The sequence below is a fragment of the Clupea harengus genome, chromosome 7 (genome assembly GCF_900700415.2).
Source record: "Clupea harengus chromosome 7, Ch_v2.0.2, whole genome shotgun sequence".
In the NCBI taxonomy this organism is placed as follows: Eukaryota; Metazoa; Chordata; class Actinopteri; order Clupeiformes; family Clupeidae; genus Clupea; species Clupea harengus.
This window is the reverse complement of record NC_045158.1, coordinates 13,832,748-13,856,662: the sequence shown is the minus strand read 5'-3', so window position 1 is coordinate 13,856,662 and position 23,915 is coordinate 13,832,748. Positions and strand designations below refer to the sequence as shown.

The window sequence follows — 23,915 nt, the reverse complement described above, 5'->3', positions numbered from 1 at the left end:
CGAAGTCCAGCTCCGGCGCGGGCTGGTCTCCGGCTGGTGGTAGCTCCACCACTTCGCGGGCCGCGGCCCTCAGGCTGGCAGGCGACGGCGACGGGGAGAGGTCAACGGGTGAAGCTGCGGCAGTAAAGCGGCTTCTTGCACCGACGTTGCCCAAGGCTGAGGGCGCACTCGGTCCTTCGGGGGTAATAACCCCGGATGGAGCCGGTGCAGCCCTCTCAGCGTCCACGCGCTCCCACAGCGCGAGACGCTTTGTAGCCTTAGCTAGCGTGAAGCTAGCACAGATGCCACAGGCAGGGTCGACGCCTGAGAGCGCCGCCTCCGCGTGGGCCCTGCCGAGGCAGGCCACGCACCGACGGTGGCGGTCACCCTTGACCCGCACATGCCCACAGTCGGGGTATTGCCTTGACATCTTTGTTCTGAAATTAGAAGAAAGTATTAATACACAAGCACACTATTAGCAACGTACACGTTGGTTAGCAAAGCTAGCAGGCTAGTCAGAAACTTAGCCAGCTAGTTAGCTAGGATAGCGGCTCTACTTTCAAAAATCAGTTGAGTCAACGAATTTTGTAGCGCCCTGAGCCAGTGAGGGTAAAAGAACCCGAATAACTCACCGACTCATAGAGAGCAATAGCACACAAAACTCTTTGACCAGGTAGCGTAGAAGATATTACTCTGAGCCAGGCCCGGGGTGGGTAATCGGGAGAATCGGGAGAGTTCCCGGTGGGCCGCTTCACTTCTGGGCCGGTCGAGAATATAATTTTTTGACATTTGTCACGTTAATCCATCTTCTCTTAAAGTAGGCTACACACGTTCCGCATTCTGACACCGCAGCCTCTGCATGGGTTGTACCATGCGATGGAGTTATCCCCTCCCAAATAGAGTTGGTTGGGTCCATAGCCCGTCTTTTCCAAAAAGTTTTCTCAGACTACCGATAGCTGGGCCGGTCCTACCTCAATGATACGCGTCAGAGAGGATGGATTGGAGGAAGAGGGGCTGAAAAAGCCAGGTTGAAAAAAGAAAGGCATTGGAGGAGGATGCTGCCAAATGTGCCAAGCTTACCGATTTATTTTCAAGAGGACAAACACAAGTGGCAACTGGTAAAGAGAGACTAATGATTAGCAACGTAACTATTAGGCTAACGTTGTAGAGTTGGTTAATATCGTTGTAGCGTTGTCAACCTATTCGCAAGCAAAATATTACCAGAGATGGAGCTTGAAAGCAGGGCCTGTTCCTCCTGCAAAAACTGTGCCATTTGTGTCCATTTAATACTCTCACAGTACAACCTCCTCACAGATGCTTATCATGTCATTGGGTTAGCATATAAGTTTCTGTTGACTTTGTCCATCACACAGGTTGCATGTGAGAGAAGCTTCTCAACCTTAAAATTAAAGACTAAAACTAAAAAGAATAGGCTATGAAGCTCATTGAGTCAGGACAACTTGGAGGCTTTCATGTTAATGTGCACAGAGAAGGAAATCCTCATGTCTATAAGCAACAACACAGTTATAGATAAAGTGGCTGAAACCAGTGCACTGCTTAGGCGGTTACTGACGCTGTTGGTGCTATTCGCAATGTAACTGTATACTGTACTGTGAGTTGAACTGTAAACATAAGTTCAATATGCCTCTTTGTTGAAGAGTGGGATACGTTAAATGCTTTATTTATTTATTTCTGCTTTTGTTAATTTATCAACCTATCCTTGTGGAATAGTGGAATATTCTTTGTTAACTTCTCAGCTTAAGTGGATTATTATTTAACCTTTACATTATTTGTTGAACCATGGTATTAATAAAGAGAAAACTACAGGATAGTAAGAGTTGAACTGTTGCTTCATTTATCCAATTTCCACTACCATGGAAAAAGTGGGCCGGTCTTGGGCCTGAAATTCCCGGGCTGAAAAGTGGCCCTGCTCTGAGCTGGGTGCTTCGTCTTGCGAAGTTTTCAAAGAGGATATATTCGTGTCGCGCTGCTGAATTTATAAGCTCCTGAGGGGGCGGGCTCAGGAGAGAGCGCGGACGAATCAAGCTAAGAGCAATAAAAAACATGGTGTAACAATAAATACTACTTTACATAAGAATTAGAAAAACGACCTAGAAAGGAAAAAGAAGTGCAGGAATGTAACTGCTGAAGTGCAAGTTAAGCGCTAGTCAAGGTGCCAGTTATCACAAGGTGCCAGTTATCACAAGGTGCCAAATATCACATCTCCTCGTATTTATTATTTGCAAACTTCAGGCCACAAATGCTTTCACATTACAGGATTTACATTTCATCAAGCACCACTCTTGTGTTTGTCGCTACAAGGACCACAAACGTCTAAAAGCAGGGCAAGAAAAGCCTGACTGTTCAAGGAGAGCTCCCTGACTGTGTCACACACCTGAGGAGAGACAGACACCTACAATCCTCGGAGACACCAGGTGGCACAGCTGGGATTCAATCTGTCTTGCTTGTTAGAGGACGCAGCCCTGGCATTCATGGAGTAGGCTTATACTTGGGCGCACCTTGCTGCTTACCGCAGCATATTGTTTATTCCCTGTGATGGGACTCGACGTGCAGCTGTGACAGCAATATGACTAATTACGGCACATGTGGCTAACCGTGTCAAGAAAGATTAATGTGGTAAGGTCAAAGGTTACAGTAACGAGGAGGATGGGAAAATGGGACCAAAGGCTAAACAAATAAATAGTGTCTCTGTGGACGTGTTTACCGAATAAGACAACAAGAGCGAATAGCATTAGTGTTTCTCTTTGGGAGAATGGGCCCATATGTGCTTATTTGCCAGTGTTAGTTTAGCCAGAGCCAGACTGTTCCACAATACAGGACATATCCACACCATGTACAGTATATGCCAGGTACATTTTGATGACTAAAGACTTCAGTTTATACAGTTTTAAAATAAAGCATTTATCACCTTAGAGGTGCCTTCATTTGCAGTGAATTCAATACATTTTTGTACTAATTTACCATCAGCTGTGAAACCAAACATAAACACATGACAAATAACCAACCATCCTTCCCATAAGCCAATGCTGCTCCATCTCTGAATCACATCCGATACGTTTTCTTTTCATCTTCTCGACATAATCCCAGCAGATCTGAGATTCTCTGGCACTAACATCGCCGTTTTAAAACGGGAAATAAATTATTCTCCAAAGCCTCCCTAATTGTCTCTCGGGCTCCCCGGGGCCCTGATAAGGAAGGGTCAATGAGACGCAGGGAATCCGCTACTTCCACTCCCCGCTGTGAAGCGAGCTCCTACAGTGCTCCTTTCCTTGTGTGTGTGTTTTCTTTTATTTAAGGCTCACTTCTTCTCTTCCTCCACTCCTCCTGCCTGACGACATTACACGCTTTCGTGTTCCCTTTCTTTTTTCTCCAGCGGGCCGATGACAAGGTAGCGCCTGACAGTGGCTTATCTGGCCGCAGCACATTTGATTTCACTTTCACCAGGAGACTCCTTAGATTAAAACACTCTCCATCTGTGTTTATGGCTTGTATAATTGTGTTGTTGTTGTTTCTCTCTTTCTTTTTCTATCTCTCTGACTTTTTCTCTTTGTCTCCCTCTCTATCTATCTATCTATTTCTCTATCTATCTATCTGTGTGTCTGTCTGTCTTGTGTTTCCCCTCCTGCTTTCAGACTGATGAATATTTAATAAAGGTGAGAGTAGCCCTCCAGTTCAAAGTGATGTGTGTTTGCACTGTTCTGTCCCTGGCCATGCGAGGCACAAAAGCCAATTTAATGAGCTTAGGGGAATAGGGGGGGGGGGGGGGGGGGCTGAAAAACATGAGCATATTAATTAAGACCTGTTCTTCTCTGAAAGGGTCTCATACTCCAACAAAAATCTCTGCTCTTCGAACAGAAGGTGTGCAGGTGAATTATACTCAGCACTCAAATGGACAATTGGACATCACTGCGACACAAAGCAATTACGCAGTGTTTTGGACATGATTTATGACAGGCATAATGACATAGTGCAGAGTGAAAAGTGCTCTTTTTTCTGACAAAGATGAGTACTGCATTGAAAATGTATGCGCTTATCAGTAGCATAGATCGACATCTATGCTGCTTGTAATTAGCTATGTTCTAGGTTAAGCATCAGAGCGCATCTCTGTCTATGTCGTGCCACACGGTACTTCCCCTGCAACTGTGAGAGTCTTAGAGAGAGTGACCCAGGGCAGACAGAAAAAAACATGCTTTCAGTTTGAATCCCTGGTTTACGTGATGCCATTGCCAGAATCAAAGAATTCAAAAGAATTGTAAATACAACCTTTGAGAAAACATGCCTGACGGACCGCAATGATTTCCCCAAATGCTGTGATGTGCAAATCTTTAACATCCCATTGCTTGTCGGCACAGCAGCATCATTTCCATCATGTTCCCTTTTGAAAATATATTACGCCGTCAAATTTAGTATGGCTGCATGGGGCTGCAATTTGCAAAGGCTGATAAAATTGATGGCATTGAAAATATCCATTTTTATCTCATCCTTTCCCGTGGCCACAGCAGAGAAAACGTAGTAGGGAGAGATGACTTTGGACTGTAACACATGAAAAGCATTGATCTCGTCAGAACCAAAAGGATGTACCCAAATTCATCCGTGCCTAGCCCATATCCCATATCACAGCAGCACTATTTCCACCGGACCCCTCAACCAAGAGCGATAAAAAAAAGAAAGAGAGGGAGACGTGAGCAAAAAGACAGAAAAGGCCTCAGATGTACTTTGAGGCGCTGAAATTTCCTTCCCATTTTAGACGGGGAGATGAAAGCTGGGCCGGCACTGCCGTGAAACCCAGAGGATGTCTGGTCTTATCTAACCCTGAGCTCAGATCTACAGGAGACGGGAGAGTAAGAGAGATAGAGAGAGAAAGAAGGGTGGAAAAGTCTAAATCTACCAACACCATCACCGAACGACCAACTAACACAGGGAAACCCAAACAGCACACAATCGCAGAGACAAGCAAGGTCCTGCTATTTGGAAGCACCCTGAGAGTTGGACAGCACCAGTTCATACCAGCCCTGATTAAAGAGGTATACCCTCACCAAAAACACACATCTGCATGCCCTCATTACCTTTATCTATTTAATAGCAAGGCACTCACAAGTGACATGATACCACCTGTGCACAAGTCTTTAAATGTATTTAAATAAAAAATAACTGAAAAACAGGTTGGGAAGTATGTAAATATTGTGCACCGCTGAGCTGAAGGGCAGAAAAAAAGCGTGAGTGAATTCTTGAAGCCCTTTCCCCATGAATTCCCCAGGAAAATGTCAAGAGGATTTGAAGAAAGCAGATGAGAAATACAGGAGGTGCCAACTGCATTTGTGGAAACCGGAGCCTCTTTTTTAATTTGCCATAATCCAATATGGTTGACATTTATAAAAATCCCCTCTTACCGTGAGTAGAAACACACAAGCTAGAATCTGCAGAGCTCTAAAGAATACACTAGTGTGTTTTTTCCCACCAAGAAAATGTCTCATATCCTCACAGGTGTCTGAAAAGGATGTTAACATGGCTACAATTCTTTGGTTCAGATTATTCACAACCCCATACTGAACTCTGAACATTTGAAAATAAAAACTACATTCCCTGCCCAAATTTAATAGCAGATTCAAATTCAATAGCAAACCCAGACAATTTTGAAGTAAGTTTGAGAAGTGCCGTTTTCAGCATTCCATCTTAAAAGTTTAGAACAAGAAAAATTATGTCTGGCACTCTGATGGATGAACATGGTTAATAATGTTGAATGGGGCATTTCCCACATATTTCTTTGACAAAGATCATTGTTCATGCTACGCTAGGCAGTGACTAGATAACATTATCACAAAAACAACTTTTGAGTCTGCACAGAGCGGCTTAGGATGTGTTTGCTGTTAAATGCGTTTGGCTTTTAGCAATTATCAGATGTGTATCTGTCTAGTTTATATCAATGCTTTCAGCACTATTGACCACAAAGAGGGAATGTACTGTAGCACAGGACGTAATGCTGCAGCGGGACGTGGCCTGAAACGATGGTGAACAGTCATTAAAAAACCCAGAGCTGCACTCTCATCTCACAGTTTTATAGAACATGGCTCAGCATTTACCCAAGTCCAAATTCAATTGCTTTTTAATCCTTAGCGTGTGTCCTCGTCTGTATTAAACAGGCTCTATAATCTCTGCTGATGGGCTTGTGAGAGCTTGTTTGCCTCGCTGGGTTGAACATACAGTAGGTAATTAGTTTACCGAAACCAATGTTCTGTGTTGCTGATGTTCTCTTCGCTAAAGAGCAATGAAATTGACGTTTTGTTGCCACTTTGACGTGGGTTGTGAGATGACTGTTTTTGGTTCAGTGCCTAATAAAGAAAAAAGTTTGTTGCAGTGTTTTTTAGGAATGTTTTCCCTTAGAATTATGCGCATAAGTAACATTGAAGAAAAATACCAGTCTTTTGACTTTAATCTTATTTGTAAACCTACCTATTGTAGGCAACATACATTGTGTGTTTGTATTTGGTACTATGTGTATGCTCAAAGATTGATATGTCAAAGATTCCTACATTTCAGCCTTTTTGATGTTTAAATGCAATGATTTTTATTTATCATCTGTATAATACCATTTCATCGTTCATCACCTAAAGTAGTGCACTGGAATGGATTTGAGCAGATTAGTTCAAAATAGCCGTCTTTAAAGTTCAGTACCTCTATGGATAGCACACAGAGCTTTCTTTACTTAGAAATGTATCTGAAATTGTATTTAACTTGAATGTAATAGGATTAGATAGACACAGACTGTGACTGTTGGGGATTATTCTTTTAGTTTTTTCAAAATCATTAATTTTCAAAATAATGGATTTGGTATCTGCACTGCCACAAACTGGGAAAAATCAGCAGGTCTCCACTTGCATGGGGCAGATAGGGGGCAAAGAGTGCAGCACCTGTGGGGGTGAGATATGCACACATCAAACTGATTAGCTGAACTAATGGGGTAGGAGGGCATTGCCCAAGATTGGGATGAGAGAACAGTCAAGGGCAGCTGCAGGGAGCTGAGGAGCCGAAGTATGAGGAATGGATTGGACTGTATTGGATTTCTTTCTTTGCTTGCTATCTTTCAGCTTTCATTCTTCATCTGTTTATTTTTTCTCTCAACTTTTCATTTCTCTTTAATTCTTTCTTTCATTCTTTACTTTGTCCGTCCGTCCTTCAGTCCGTCCGTCTGTCCGTCCATCCGTCTGTCTCTTTCTCTCTCTCCCCAGCAACCATAAAGCAGTAAACTACAAAACTAGAACATAAAAACCATAAGCACTAAACTAGAAAACCCAAACTCTGGCTCCGCGGGTATCAGCTCCAGACTTCAGCGGTGATCAGCGGAATTAGCTCCGCAAAGCGCCAGACACCAGTTTGCGGTTCATTTTCCCAGTCACAGAAGTGCTGACTCTAATGGCTTCCTTTTACACACATCAGTGCACAGTGCCTGAGGCCTGTGTGACAGCGCATTACACAGATAGGAATTGATTTGCATTTAACGTGTGTTCATTAAGATGATTGTGTTGTGTCTAATAACTAATAAGCAGAAAAGTCAGTTCAGGTCAGTGATCAGCAACCATGCACAGTCGTATTATCTGACACATGTGGTGCTGATAGACTGCAGACTTAATTGTTCATAGACTTTAATTAATTTAATTGAGTTTGCCCGCTCTGTTTCCTGTTGTTCTGAAGCGAAATCATGAGGGGGTTACTCAAGGCCCCAGCCTCGTTTGCACCTTCTAAAAGTTTGAGTAAACATTCAATTCAATTTAATTCAATTATATTTCTACAGCGCCAAAACAATAACATTGTCGCAAGGTGCTTTACAGAGCCCAGGGCCTGAACCCCCTTGGAGCAAGCACACTGGCGACAGAGACAAGGAAGACTCCCTGTTAACAGGGAGAAACCTTACATAAGCATAACATAACTCACGTGATTCACATTTAGGTGTTTAATGTGTTGGACATTGTCTTGTCTGCTAGGTATGGACAGTATCTATTTTTTCATACCTCCCTGACATTTCACCGGGGTATATATGACAGAATTTGTGTAAAAACAAAAAACGTAAACACTGAGCTGCTGGTGACACAAGTCATTGTAACATGTATGACATTGTGTAACCAACAAGATGTGTGTCAAATATGCAGTTAGCCTACTTAGATACGTCTTGCTAGGTTTAAATATGTATAGATAAGAAATGTCATACATTCAGCATACATTGCTGGAGGACCCGATGACACTGCGATCACAGAAACCAACACATCAGCTGGGCTGAGCGGGTGACAATGTGTGGGAGGTGGTGACAGTCTGGCAGTTGAATAAAATCATGTGGCTACTTTTGCAGTTGGAGGAAGTCATCTCAAGATAAAGTTATATGTGACATGATTCCATGTCTAGTCATATTCAATTGATTAGCTAGGAGACCTTTTGAGCAGAAATGACCTAATTTGAGCAAAACTGCATTAATCATCATGTGCTGTAAAATCCGGAATCATCCGCTAGGGAAACGCAGAAACAACTCCTTGTTGAAGAGATCAAAATATCACCGTATATTTCAGAGTAAAAAGAGATTCATTTCAACAACACTACTCCACTTCCTCATTGTTGCAGAGCACACAATGTAATCACTCTTTAGGGTGTATGGGAAACATAGTTCACCAATCTACTAAGAGTAATGTGAATGTAAACACATACGTAAGAACATTGTCAAGTTTGGCTGAACTTTACAAAACTTGTGAAGAAAAGCCACCAGGGGGCAAGACATGCCTACAGGTCTGTTGACCACTCTGAGGCTTCACCAAGCTCATATCCATATCCACCCACACACCTTCAGGACTCCCATTTATTTACATCACATAGGAAGAGAGAGAGGGGTTTTGTTTGTGTTACACTGCCATCAGCAAAAATCTCTGTTTGTTATCCTCTCGGCACCGTAGGAAAAGTCGGAAGTCCTTCTGCCTCCTAAGCCAAACGCTTCACAGCTATGAGGGGCAAATCAGACCCATTCTCATTCCTAGTGTTGTGTTTTGTGCCCTGACAGCTTCTTCATTTTACTGGAGTCGCCCTGCAGATATTCCTGGCATCTCATAAATCACTGAATCTATGGATCCAATTTTGGGCTTAACCCATGCATCTGGAGACGCTTCTCAGATGCATCAGCCGCCCCTTGGTTGGTGAGCGAAAGCGAAAGTCAATAAAAAAGCAATCCGGGTTTGTGAAATCATTTTGTGACCTCAAGAAAGTTGGTCACCACAAACATCGTGGCAGCAGGTATCTCTCTGCTGCAGAGTTTGGGCTGAGAACAGCATTTACAGGTCTGGCGAGGTGGGGAGGCACCATCCGCCATGAAAAAAGCATGTTAAAGGTGTTAATATGGTATGACACAACAAAAAGCCATTTGTTGGAGGGAAAAATGGCAATATCAGTAGAAAAATGGAATCGCCTTCATGGCGAATCCATGGCTTTTTATTGTACAAAACAGAGTCGAAAATATAACTCGACCATAAATAAAAATCCAATGCATCTCTATCTGTATCGGTCCTAAGCTGTCCAATCAGTCAGCCATCTTTATTTGTCCACCACAATATACCGTCGCTAGTTTTCCAGAACCGTTATTAGGGCCGCAGCGCACCTCCACAGAGACTGTAAGTCATCCCATTAACATGAATGACAAATTGACCCTGATTCCCACCGATGGCTCGTTCTGTAGGGAATTGGGAAATATTGACATTTCAGAAATAGTAACAGGTTCAGAAAGATTGAAAACAATCAGGGTAACAAACAGGGGCATCAATCATCATCAAGGTTTGATTGCGCACACCGCAATATGAGAGGTGTCAGGAGAGCTCAGGCTAATTACAGGCTGCCTCAATCAAAAGGTAGCAAATGCCAAGTAAACAAAGAAGGATGATTGCAGCAAAGCGACGTTCATGTTCTTGCTCTAATAACCCCTTCGAAAAAAAAAAAAAGAGAAAAAAAAGGAAAAAGCCATGCGGGCAAATTGGGTTGATATACATCGCATGCGCAATACCCCCTCAACTCTCTCTCTTTCTCTCCTTTTCCCCTGATGTTTCAATTACATCGTCATGATGAAGTGCCATCGTTAGCGAACTTGAAAGCCAGGGCTCATTGTCTTGGAAACTGCTCTTGAAATCCCAGGACTGCCAGCTTCAATTTGGCTTTGTGGATTGTCACTCAAACGAGAAGGGGGAAGAGGGGGTCCCGGGGGGCCCCGCCTAATGAGCGATGATCACAATTAAAGACACAATCAGTGGGGCCACTGCAGTGTAACTAAGAGAAACTGAAAAGAAAAGAACGAGAAAAAAACAAAAAACAAAGAAATGCCATCTGACTATAATGCTAAGTAAGAGCGTGTCTCGTCTTAAAGTGATGTTTTTTAGAGATAAGATAGCGGGTTCGATCAATAGGGATTAGCAAAAAAGGTCAGAACATCATAAACTCCATTTTTATTTTTTTCAAAGTGTCTTGCTTTATTAATCCATCATGTTGTTCAAGGACTGGGTGATAAGTAAGACTTTATTTTCACAGAATCTGACAGAGAAGTTGAAGTTGTGAGAGAGCAAGAGAGAGAGAGAGAGAAAGAGAGAGAGCGAGCGGGAGTAAGGGGGTCTGTGCAAGAGTGTCAGCATTTGATGCCTGGCGAGAGCTCAGACCACACACCTCAGTTCAAACAGAAATCTCGGCAACCACGTGTGTGATGGTGGGTCAGGGACAGAGCAGTTAATATTTTATGACATTGACTCAGTCTGTCAGTGGTTTGGAAAAACAGACACACACAGTGTGAGTGGGGGAGGTTAGGATGCCCCATTCGTTCCCCAGCAGAGGCAACCACAAGGGGTCATGGGAAGGGTAACATCAGGAAGGGCAAAGTTCACAAAGAAGAGAAACAACAAACACAAAACTGTCTGCACTTGCTACAGAGTGCGTACGTTATAAAAACCGAGTAGCGAGAATGAGATAGCAGAGAGGGGCCAAACATTGGATTTTGTATGGGGAATTATTGCTATTCATCACACAGATAACTTCAAGGCCTTGTAGAACTTTCATCTTTGTGTCTTGCAGTGGATGTAACAGGTGTCTTGTTAGCTTTGATGATTTGACAAATCAATCTGCATTTTTTGAAGCAGACTTTTTCAGGGAGATCTTTGAAACAGGTTTGTTGATGCTTTACCCCTAGTATTGCTGTAGACTACGATACTGACACTGAGGAGATGGCTCCATTGGGTTCAATCTGTTTGACAGAATGTGCAATCAAATCTTAAAGTACCGATATGTAAGAAAGTTACTGTACTAAACCATGCTGAAGTGTTACTTCAGACTAGCTTGTCTTGCACTTGTTCACGTAAGTTCAGTGTCCTCAACCTGGCAACATGTGTGAGCTTCGAGTCTGGGGAGGAGGGGGAGGGGGGAGACAACACTCTCCAACATTTTTTATTTGGAATGCAGTACCAATTTGAAACACTTGGTGTCCTGTCTACATATTGCTCCTTTAAGACAAACTACAATGCTAGAGTATATACGGAATTATACATCAGCTGATACGCAGACATAGCCTGGATACCAGACCGAACTTAGCCCCGCCCACAACATTTGAAGTCGGGAAAGTTCGGTCTGGCATCGCTCCATTGGGGAGAAATTATCTCCGATCAGAAAAAGCCGGACCAATCAAATTGTCAAGGCGGGCTTTATACGATGATGGACAGATGATCAACAGTAACGTAATCAACCACGTCACCAACACACGGGTTGAATTCGTTTTCAACAAACATGGCTGCCGCTGGAGAGCTGAAATGTATAGATTCGAGTCCATTTAGACATTGACAGTGCATTCATTTTGAAAGAGGAACAGTGAAACGCGATCAAGGCATTTGTCAATCGAAAAGATGTTTTTGCCTTCCTTCCAACGGGATCCGGTAAAAGTTTAATTTATCAGCTGGCCCTGGTCACATACTACGTTGTTCTGATTGGTTGTAGGTAAAGGCCCCGTCACACCATAACGTTCTGGTCAACGTTCTCTGAACTTTCTAATTGTTCAATTTCGAGCGTTCTAGGGCGAGGTGGACACATCTGGCGTGTGACTTAACGAAAGAATAGCGTAGGACTGACGCATGACTACTAGCGTGGGACTCACGCATGAGGAGCATGTAACAGCGACTTGTGACATGTCACTGGTGCGCGACAAAGGTGTGCTGACGTGTCTTCTACTAGCGCTGCTGCAAGTAAGAAGATGATAAATGCTGCTGAAAGTAAGAAGAATACAAAACCTCTTTCACTAGCAATGTCTTCGGACGAAGATTTACTGTTATTATTACTGTGATTTACGAAATAACGGGCGTTATTCCTGTTTTTTTTTTATTAAAATAAATTATTTAAATTTGACACTGAATTTGTGTTTCTCAATGTTTATTATCAGAAAAAATCAACACATCCACACACATTGTCCATGTCACAACAGTCTTCATATCATATCCATCTGCCATGGAACAGCACCAGCTATAACAGTGCTCAGCTATGTTCAAGTTCAGTACATCTACTTCATGCTGGGCTCAAGCACGCATATATACCCTCCACTCCGCTTTTCGCTAGATTATGCAATGACCTTGCATGACATGATAGCATGGAATATGTAGATTTATAGTGCACAGAATAACGTTTGCAATGATGTAAGTTGCGTTTGTTGATCACGTATGGTTAATAACATATTAATTGAAGAAGGGACATGATAAAATCAAGATCTTCCCTTGGTGAAAAAACTTTCGCCGATATCTTTGTATGAGAGATGGGTTAGGTGCTCAAATTTCCCGGGATCAAAGAGGACGTTAGTAGGCATGTCCAAACTAAAAATCACGTCTCAGGATTGCTGCGCACATAAGTTATTTCGGGTGCATCAACTGTACTCAGTCTACCCTACCCAACGACTGACTACGATAGCCAAACGCGTGCCAAGTTAATAAAACGTTCCACGAAAATTCTCCAGCGTTTAAATTAAACGTTGAAGAACGCTGGTCTCCATGAGAACTTTTGTGCATGTTCAAAAATGTATTTTCGGACCAGCGTTCTCCGCCGATCACCGACGATTACTGACGATTACAGCGTTCACCAGCTTTCACACAACGCTCTTCTGGTGCTCTTCTCGTCTTCATAGACGATTACCAACGTTTCCTCTAACTTCATAGAACGCTGACAAGAACGTCATGGTGTGACGGGGCCTTAACCAATTGAGCGAAGATTGGTTCGGTTGAAACACGCCCCATAATCACAGCCCAATGGAGCGGTAGCAGACTCATATTCTGACTAGAATTATGAGTATGACATCGTCAGGCTAACGCAGACACACACACAGACTAATTAAGATCCCCTCACTGCAGGAGAGTATGGGAGGCTAGCGAGGAGGCACACTTCTCCGAACAGCAGAGAGATGATAAAGATCAGAACAAATGGAAGGAAGGAAGAACATGAATGGTCCACCTCTTACCATCCACCAGCTTCTCACTTACAATTACACAACAAAGAGATTTCAAGGAGCTTTGGCATTTCATTAATTATCGCCTCGGCCTGATTAATTGCATCACGGAGGAGACGCTGAAAAACACTTCAGGGCCAAAGCTAGATGATGATTGTCCCCTCATGTCTAAGATGAGGCAGACACTGGTGAGGAAGAATCTGCATACAAAATTCCACACCAGTTAGTCTCTGGCATGATTTGAAGGTCTTCACCATGTGTGTGATGGAAATTGAAAGTAAATGGTGTCAGACTATAGAAGTTATTATAAGAGCTGTGATGTGATTCATACATGCAGCTCAACCTGCTCATTAACACAATCTGCTCATTAACACAATCATACCACAGATGACTGAATCTTCCCTAAAGATTACAAGCTGAAGAAGAAGATGCAAAATGCTTTGTAGACAAGTGCATACAGATACACATGTACACACACACACACACACACACACACACACACACACACACACAAAGCACATGTACACATGTTCTTCTTGGAGCATTTAACTGATTTGCATAAATAAGGATCTAAGCTTCTTAACTGAAAGCATGTGATGTTTACCATAAATAACTAGAAGTGTCCCAGTCACAGTTGCCTTTTCATCATCAACAAATCTGCTCGTGTGAACCCTACTACTGCTTTGCACACTAAGCTTTAAGACCCTGGTGTGATAGAATACATACGCAAGCGCAATCCAACAAAAGCCCTTCATGCCCAAGGTCTCAGAATCCTTCTGAGTCCTAAGATTTAAGGAGCAGTCGGGGATGGTGCCCTTCCCTCTGCCCCCACCACCCCCACCATATAAGCAGTAATCCACCACAGGTAACCTATCTGATCAGAGCCAATTGTTCCCCAAGTGCGTGCCTCATCTAAAGCGGGGCAGGAGAGCTGTTCAGGCTCATTGAACATCAATGGCTTTCTTTGTGATCCCCAGCTGATAGCGGTTGAGCTGGGAGCGGATTTGGCCCTGTTCTGGCGTCTGGCCTGGTGAATCTGTGCCAGATCAGGGCCGCATCAGTTCCGGAGTCAGTCAGTTTACTCTAGCTGCTCCTTCCACCCCTCCCCTCCTCTGCTCAACCTCACCCTACATCCCATCACTGCACATCATGGCCAGAACAAAGGGACCGAATTGAGCTTGACTGTCAGACTCAGATGAAAAAATAAATAAATAAAAAAAATGAGACGATAAAACCTTAAACTGAATTAATCAAATGTGGCGTATATAGCACAAGGACAAGGCTGACGGCGCCTGCTTGCGTGGTGGAAGTCAGTCTCGCTATTTGCCTGGCAAAGCCCTTTCTGTCATGTCCCTGTCCCCTCCTGTAACAGTAAGGGAACCAATGTAGCAGCAGCAGCCCCCCCACCTCCCTTAAAACTGTCACTGTTTCAAAAGGAACTGTTTGTTTGTGCATTGAGACACTTTAATCCAAACCCAGGTTCCATTTTTTGCACCATGATTTATCTTTCCTACATGTTTGAAGGAAAGCAATCAATACCAAACCACACCTAACCCCCCATAGCCTCCTGCTCAAAGGATTAAACTCCAAAGGTGTGAGCTCCTTTTGCATTGGTTTTGCCTAGGTGCAGACTTCTTTGAAATGTATCAAATACATTTGAAATGTAATAACTATAGGGTTGAAACACAGCTGCCCTACTCTCATCTCTTTGAGGGGAGTGTTTGCCAGAGGAAGCAGTGGGCGTCCTGCTTTCTGCTTCTCTGTGATAACAAGGGTCGTTGGTTATGGAACCAGATTGCCTGTCAATTTCACACCTTTCACTCTGCCTGATTGCCGTATTTCTGACAAGGCTTACAGAAACACCAAAGCAAAAATCTCATTATCAACACCCTATTGTATCAAAGGGGGTAGTAGGTGATGGACACGACATCATTCCGCGTTGAGGAGGTCTCATCTGCTTTAGTCGTTGAGGCAATTTGTAAGCGAGATTCATCTTTGAGCTTCTCTATCAAAACACTGTTTGGTCTCCTCCTTGTTTCTATTTGCTCTGATCCAATGGCCTGGAGAGCCCGGTTGCCAATGAGGCGCCTTGCATTTAAAGGCCCCTAATATATCCAATTTCTTTCATCGTAGTTCGACTGGGCGCCCAATACCCTTACGACAAGTGGGAGCCATATGCCCGCAACATTTGCTGGGATAAATCCCAATAAAGAATTAATGGATCGCAGATCAAGTCATCAAGCTGTTCCCCTTTAATCTTAATAGTGCCAAGCTTAAAATATTTCCGTACATGCCAGCATGTCGCGATATCCAAAAGCGCTACTGGCAAGCACCATGGCTGATGTATTAGAGAGAGGGCACTGGCATGCCATTCCATGTCCCCTCACCCCTCTGGCACTCCTTGCGGAAAATGGCACTGGACGGGCAAATTCGCAGAAAGAGAGAGATTTCATGCCGCGCTGTTAATAGCACCCACCATCTCAAGGATTTCCCACTGTATTAAGCCTGCCCCCCCCCAACTCCAACCCGACACCCCCCGAAGAGTCTGCAAATCTACATCAAAGTGCAACACACTGAACGCGACATTACACTGCAGAATTTCAAATGCGAATTACAAGGCCACTTAAGGGGATTTCGTGTTAGTGCGCATAAACAGATGCTCCTGATTTGTGCTAATAGGCAAACAAGTCAACAGCACAGCTGCTCCCGGGGACAAAGCTGCAGCTCTTCAAACTTCTCTGAGTGAAAAAACAATGAAAAAAAAAAAAATCAAGAAGCTGGGGAACACTTTTATGTGCTAAAAAGAAATAGCAAAGACATTCACTGAAGTCTCTACAATTAGACAACAGAGTGGTACTTAAAAAACTATTAAACCTAGTTCAGACAGAAATGTCATCACTGTCAAAGAGGTCAGAAAAACCTAACCTAAAAATGTCCAAAAGAACATAAGGATTTTAGACCAATACCCTTTACCTCATTGTAGCGGTGCGGCTGCCCGTTACCACAGCGGCAATACATTCCGTTGCTAAAACACACACACAGTACACAGCTCGGGGTACATGCACACAGGTTTATTAGCACACAAACAACCATCATACTTCACCACGATCAGTACCGCATATTGGACATGCAACCACCAAACATACCGGGACTGAAAGCGTGTGGCGTGTGGACTTCCAAATGCAATACAGAGGAACAACCTGATTAGAAAGTCGGGAAGGTCCTTTGAACTTTGGGCGCATCCACGTCAGACCTGCACAGGCCAAGTTGGTGTGAGGAGAGGGGTGTGATAACTGGTGACTGATGTAAAGTGCCATGTAATATAATATGAGTGTATTTGTGTAGAACCTGTCGGTAGTACTATAGGGAAATGTATTGAGTGGATAATGAGTCGGAATATGTATTTTGATTGGTAATTCATTTGCTATGTGTAATGGTTCAGGTCGGGGAAATTTGACAATTTGGTGTCTTAAAATGGTGCAGTGGGAACTGAATGCCTATTTGATCCATTGCCATGCCTCCTTTTTCACTAACAGTCTGTGAAATGGACCGAGGCGGCTAACCAACGTTTTGGGATGTGGCAACTGGAGTTAGTGGAGAAGTCAGGAAGAATGGTGCAGGAAATGGTGGCTTCTAATAAAAAAATATATTCGTATTTATTTTACTTGGGGATTCTCTTCCATTGACCCCAAACATGTATACAAAATAAACAAATATAAATTAAAAACACAAACAGTACTCACAAGAACTATGTAATCTAGGCACAATCTAGGCACATTTCACTAGGCACAAAACTCGACACAAAACTAGGCCAACAGTGTTCACGCATCTAAACACAGGGTTCACTTATCCTCGCATCAGGAAAGTGATCCTGCTCCTTCTCTTTCTCTTGCCTCTCAAGCTTTCTCTTTTCCCATACTCCTCCCTTCATAGAACGAGGCACCTCTTAAATGGGTCTCTCACTAGGCTAAATTGGTCCAATTAGGTCCACTTGTACCCAACCACTGTCGTGGGGGAGCCCGGACCCAACCATTGTGGTGGGGGAGTCCACCCCACATTAGTCCCGTAACTCCTCTCCAGTCCAGTGAGTCACAGTGAGAAGGGGGGAATTCACCTTCTCACACAGTCCAAATTGTAAAGGTGAACAAAACCCTTTATTCTGCCATCACGACCAATGTCGGGGCACCCCAGAGCTGCGAGAGTTCAGCTTTTTACTTCCTATACTAATGATTGTGATACAGATACACTAAATCAATACATTATAAAGTATTATGATGATACAGTTTTAATATCTCTGTTAAGTAACTCAGGCGACCCCAAGCTGCACTAACATGGCGTGAACAAAGTGGTTGAGTGGAGTGATAATAACGCTCACGATTACAAGAAAACAGAGGAGATTGCTTTTGGTTCACCATCTGACTCTAGTAAAGTTCCTACTGATATCCACACTGAAAAAATCAAGCAATTTGTATCACATATATACTTGGCTGTAATGATAGGTCATCTGTTGTCATGGAAAGACCACATTGAATTTGTCTGCAAAAGGACAAAGCAAATCATTCATTTTCTCTGCCGCATTAGGTCTTTTTGGGGTGAGTAGACACATTCTTCTTCAAAACTGTTCCAGCAAAAAAAAAATCTTCTCAAAGATTGCAGGCCAACCCCTTGAAAAATTCTATGAATCAGCTGTTCAGTCCTGTACCATTCACTGTTTAGTCCTGAACAGTGAATAGTGTTACCATTACACTGGAGATACAGGGTATCATGATTTAGTAAGGTTAGACTGGCGCACTCTTTTGCGCAAAGATTGTTAGATTTAGGCATTTTCATAACTTCACATAATCTAATTGCATCTCAACAAACTAATGCAAATTAGTTTGCATAGCACCAGACTAGTGCCATCAAGGTGGCCCCTGGCCTTTTGTCTATGTTGATGAGCCATCAGACATGGTTCCTGGCTTTTGTGTGTCTTGGAGCTAGAAACATTAGCTGGCTTTTGTCTACAGCCACGACAGGATGGTCGAGGCCACAAGGCATTAGCATCTATATGGCCATACCTGACTAGGGCTTAAGGCTTACCCCCTGACCTCCAGACACACCCATTCACTCCCCTTCACACATATGTTAAATCTACAATATAAATGTATGTACATCTCTGTAATGTTTTGAGAAGAGAAGCAAGGAGACCGACCGTGAACAGCAGACGTGCCTAGCGCATGCTCGTGCTGTGCCGAGCTGACCGTGGCTAGTGACTGAATAAAACACATTCTTTCGCTAAGCCGTCTTCTACAAGTCTGTTAGTCCTGAACAAGCTAACATGAACCAAGCGTGGGCATCCGACGAATTCGACGGAGGACAGCGAGATCTTTCACAGTCAATCCTAAAATTAAATATGGCCTTTAAGCCCAGATCAAATGTATGTTGGGACTTGAATATGTCTTTAGTAAATTGTAAATGTTAAGGTAAATATATGTATCTTTGTTTCTTGTGAAGATTTCTTTGTGATGCTGCAAATGCTGTGATGCAGGAAGATTCCAGACTTGTCTGAAAATTAAATATTATCATCATCAAAGAGTACAGTCTCATAGGGACGGTCTCTTACCTGTCACCTGTACGCCGATGCGGAAGTACACATCTGCAGTGCTCAGGTATCGCTCCACCAGGATGTAGTACCAATGCTCCCAGGAGGGCACCGTGGTCTCCAGCTCACAGGGGCTCCACTCACGGCAGTCCAGGGCACTGGAGTTATGCACCGGAGGGGCCCTTGACCGGATCTTCAGGACCACAGGGCAACTCTCAGTGCTCCGATTGCGGGTGTTACAGTCCAACAACTGCACCTTCACCCTGGATATATAGTTGGGTATGAACACTCTACAAAAAGCATAGGAGAAAAGACAAGGAAAGACATGAAAACATTAAATCACTTATATGCTCAGGTCACGCTTTAGTTCATGATGCCTTTATTACAGTGTAATTACACTATTTATTATAGCATAGTGGAGTAACACGTTGAGTAATAAGCAACTTCAAATTAATACTTTCTCGTGGGGTGCAGTGACAGTACAGTGTCAATATTGTGATGTATACTAATTATTGTAATCACTGTAATTCACTGTACTATAAAGTGTTAGCCAAGTCCTTAAGAATTGAGAAGCATGAACTGCACCAAGAGCAGACTTCAGCACAGGCGGGTGATCTGATGGTGCCCAACTGAGACTCCAACTGTGCACTTCTGCTCCATCTTAGCTGATGCCTTAAAAACGGCATTACTGACTGGGTTTGTTGAGATGTCTGGTGTCCATATCACTGTTTTGAACGCCAGCTGTACTAAAGTCACTCGATTTATCCAGGAGGTAGTCGTACTCCTCCTATTCACTACGCCCCCACAAAAAGAGAGTCTTTCACACAGTCGGCGCTCAAGTCGATACCCCGTCTGCATCACAACACGTACACAATCATCCTGGTTTTACCTGACCTAGTTATAAGTCCTTATAGGCATCATATCATTGTATCAGTCCAGACTGCACTCAATACGACTGTCACCTGTGTGTGTACATGTGTTCTTGCAGTCTTGTATAATAGCCTCTTCATGTATTATTGACTTCGTTTTAAATATATTCTTTTGTAATGTCTCCCGTTTTCCCCCCCCTTCTGTTCTACTGTTATCGTGGATGTTTTTTTTTTTTGTGATGTTATACAGACTCAGTGTCCGCCGCTCCCATAACACGCACTACGCGCGGTAGGGCACCAACTCCTGTGGGGGCACCAAAAAATAGGCAACTGAAAAATCATCATAGTTTTAATAATTATAATGCCGATATTATTTCAGTATGTAAATGTTAGGGACCTGGCATGTATATCACAAAACAGGCAGAACAAGAGATATATTTAATTGCTTAAAAAAAGTTACACACTCAACTTCCCAAGCTCGCCGTGGGTGCCCTTTCCTATCTCAGTGGCCTGACGAACTTTGACAGTAGGCTAGGTCAACTTTTCGAAAATGGCCTCAAAAAGACAACAGGAGTCAGGGGCAGACAAAGGAAAGAGAAAGAAACTGCGAGATGATGCCCGTGCATCACTTTCAGGTAAGTCCATGTGTAATCATTGTTAAATACGGGAAATGTGCTGCTAATTTAATGGTTAGCCTATGCATACACCTCGAACTAGCTGACGTTATTGCTAATGTTAGCACACTCAAATATGTTATAACTTAGGTGCAAGTAGGGTTGCCAACCGTCTCGAATTGTCCGGGACATCCCGAAATATTATGGGTGATTTTGATTTGTCCCGTCAGGGACAGCTCCAGTCCAATCACAGACTTTTTTATTTGTATCCGTGAAAAGAGAAAAATATAACAGTTAAGTGTAATCTGTGCCCTGGAGACAAGCGCCTCTCAACTGCACTTGACTCCACAAGCATTTGTTACGCCAACACGAACAGGTAAACTTGTAGCGAGAGATCATCATGCCTCGACTGAAGGACAGACTGCCCCAACTCAAATAGAGTATCTTAAATCACGATTAAATTGGAAGCTTGCACATTGACTACTGGTTGTTTTCATATTTCATATCAGCATTCTTTACACATAATGAACTGGTGTTAATATGTGTGAATATGAACTCATGAATATGCATTCGTTCATACGAAGTGTCACACAGGCACCCATTATAATTGTAGAAGTTAAATCGAGGAGACTATAACATTAGCTAGATAACTAGCTATCATTTCATGCAAACGGAAATCTTCCATTTAAATCGTTTGTTATTAAAAGTTTCCTTAGCTAGCTAACCATAGCCTTAGCTAGATAACCATAGCAACCAGGAATCACAACTTTAGCTGCAAAGTTATGGATCTGACAAGAGGTAAATAGCGCCCCCCCTTGACCCATCTAAAACAATGTTAAAACTGTGGCCAGGCAGTGAACTGCAACCAGTCTGAGTTACGTTGAGACAGAGGCCCTTTTCGAAATGGTTTAAAATGATGTTTAACGAATGACGTTCTGACTCTGATTCTGATTGGAGCGCGGGCCAAAACAAATTGAGCGCGGGCCCCAAATTGGGCAGCCTTGGTCTAATGCTATTTCAAGAAAACTATTACTATGAACAATAAATCCAAGCAAGTACAGTAGTGGTTTGTCAAAATTACACTGAAATGAATAGGTTTATGGTATGGCTAATGAAACCTTGCGATTTCCATTATTGTTGGTCAGCTGTTGGCGCGCGGGGGGGGGGGGGGGCTTGCATCATAAAGGAGTTATGCTTAGGGCACCAAAATGGCTAGCAGCGGCACTGTACAGACTTCAGGGGGGGAGGGGGGGGGGGCTGTATTGGGGTGAATCCAGTAGCAGAACAAATGGCACTTTCACACTAAATGAGAGTCATCATAGGAGAGCAAATCATAAGTTCTTTATTACAAGGTATGAATATTCTGAAAGTTATTCTCTAATATGTTGGTGAATAATTGTTATCACAGCTACACCAAACCCACAAAGCACAGCAAAAAGAGATACTATATAAGACTGTCTGTGCATACATTCTCTGTATTTAACTGAAACCCATTTCAGGCTAGACATCCCCAGTAACATTTCATCAGATGGCAGAACAATTGGATTGGCTGGGCTCAAATCAATCTCTTTTGTTGCATCATAAAAGCCCAAATGACGAGACACTAGTGTCTGATATTTCCTTGCAAACCATGTCTATTAAACAGACATATGATCACATCAAATGAAAGATGGGATTCTATTTACACATATGGCTGCTAAATGGGAAACTAGCTTCACTGGGCCACAACTGAACTGAAGCAAAAAAAGTCAAATTTTACTGTTATTAAAGGAATGGCAGTTTGTCAGCAGTCAAATAAATCATGTTTATCTCACAGGAAATGTCCTCATAGTCACTGGCTGGCTGTGTTAGCTTTAAAGGATGATAAGATACGGCTTTGGTCGGGAGTTTGTAATATGGGAAAGCTGTGTGTGTGTGTGTGTGTGTGTGTGTGTGTGTGTGTGTGTGTGTGTGTGAGAAATGAACCCTCAGTAAATTTCCCAAAGGATTCAGAGTGGTTTTGCAGTCCAGAATCCAAATACAAAAGTATATTGATGATTACACCCTAATACCACTTGAGTTGTGCAAAAGTCCAAGGCAGCAAAGATGCTTGAGCCCAAATTACACATAAAAAATCTCCATCAGTGATAACCACGTTGAATTCAACAAAATAAAAATCATAATTCTCTTATACAGCACCTTTGCTTCTAACTGACAAAATGTCAGGCTTTGCACTACCCCATCCATTCCCCAGTTTCATAAGATAGCAGAAAAGAAACTGGATGAGTTTCCATCTTCTGTGTGGCTTCATAAAAGCCCATATGACTTGAGAATACAGATTGAAATTCCTTGCAAATGGTGCCTATTAAACAGGCACATCGTAAATGACAGGAGGGATTCTATTTGTACATAACAGACCATCAGTCACAAACTATCTTCACTGGGCTTTCAGTGCAAAGAATCTCAAAGAGAAAAGTAATTTAGCCTTTATTAAAAGCACGGCAGTTCAGAAATCAAATAAATCATGCTTGTTTCACCAGAGATTTCCTCATATCTAAAGACTGATTGGCTGCATTGCTATCAATGGACGGCGAGACATGACTTAGTTTGTGTAGATGTGTTAATACACGGAAGCCAGTGACGGCTGAGAAATAAAATAAGTATCGGGAAATTTCCCAGAGGCTTGGGGGTGTCTTTTCACATGTAAACATATTGATGAGTAGGCTATGCAAAACCTCCTCAGTTACAGCCAACCAAAGGCCACATAAGCAGAGGCCCAACTAAAACTTCCAAAAGAAATGTCTCAATCAACAGCTTCCAGGCACAAAACAACAACCTCACACTCTGAGGACTACAATCTGTAATCTTTTTTTTTTTTTTTTTTTACAAGTTGCTAAATCAAATTTGCATCAGGGCTCTGGGGAAATACTGAACTCAGCACTAAGCAGCCTTTCAACCTCCTATGGAGAAACATGCATGCATAATACCATTGTCTTGATTTTGACTAATTATTTTCACAATGCAAGCAAAATAAAAAAGATTTAGTTTCCTCTCAACCTTGTTTTCAGTTGAGGCCAGATGTTGCCGGCGTAACCAGGGCTAATTGTGTTTGTATCGGCGTTTTCAACCACCAGCTAATTAATGTGGTTTCCTCTTTCATGGTTCTACATTTGTTCATGGTGAACAACACATCAAATATCCAATCAAAGGCAACAGGGTGTGTTTACTTTGGATTATTTCATTCTTCTAATCTGTCTTTAGAAGAAACTAAAAAGTGATTTACCTCAAATTTAATTATGTCTTTTCTTGCATTTTATTCTCCATTATGTTCCATCTCACAAGTTATTAACACATTCATAAAATACGGGTCAATTTTTCATGAGATCATAATC

At 42.7% G+C, this 23,915-nt stretch overlaps 1 protein-coding gene across 1 annotated transcript in view; it reads right to left on the bottom strand.

Moving 5' to 3' along the window:
* tmem8b (transmembrane protein 8B) overlaps positions 1 to 23,915 on the bottom strand; it is a 121,211-nt gene that overhangs the window by 44,752 nt on the left and 52,544 nt on the right. The window contains exon 5 of the mRNA XM_012828502.2: positions 19,083 to 19,351. Coding sequence (XP_012683956.2) covers positions 19,083 to 19,351 — 269 coding nt within the window. The remainder of the gene's footprint in view (positions 1 to 19,082; positions 19,352 to 23,915) is intronic.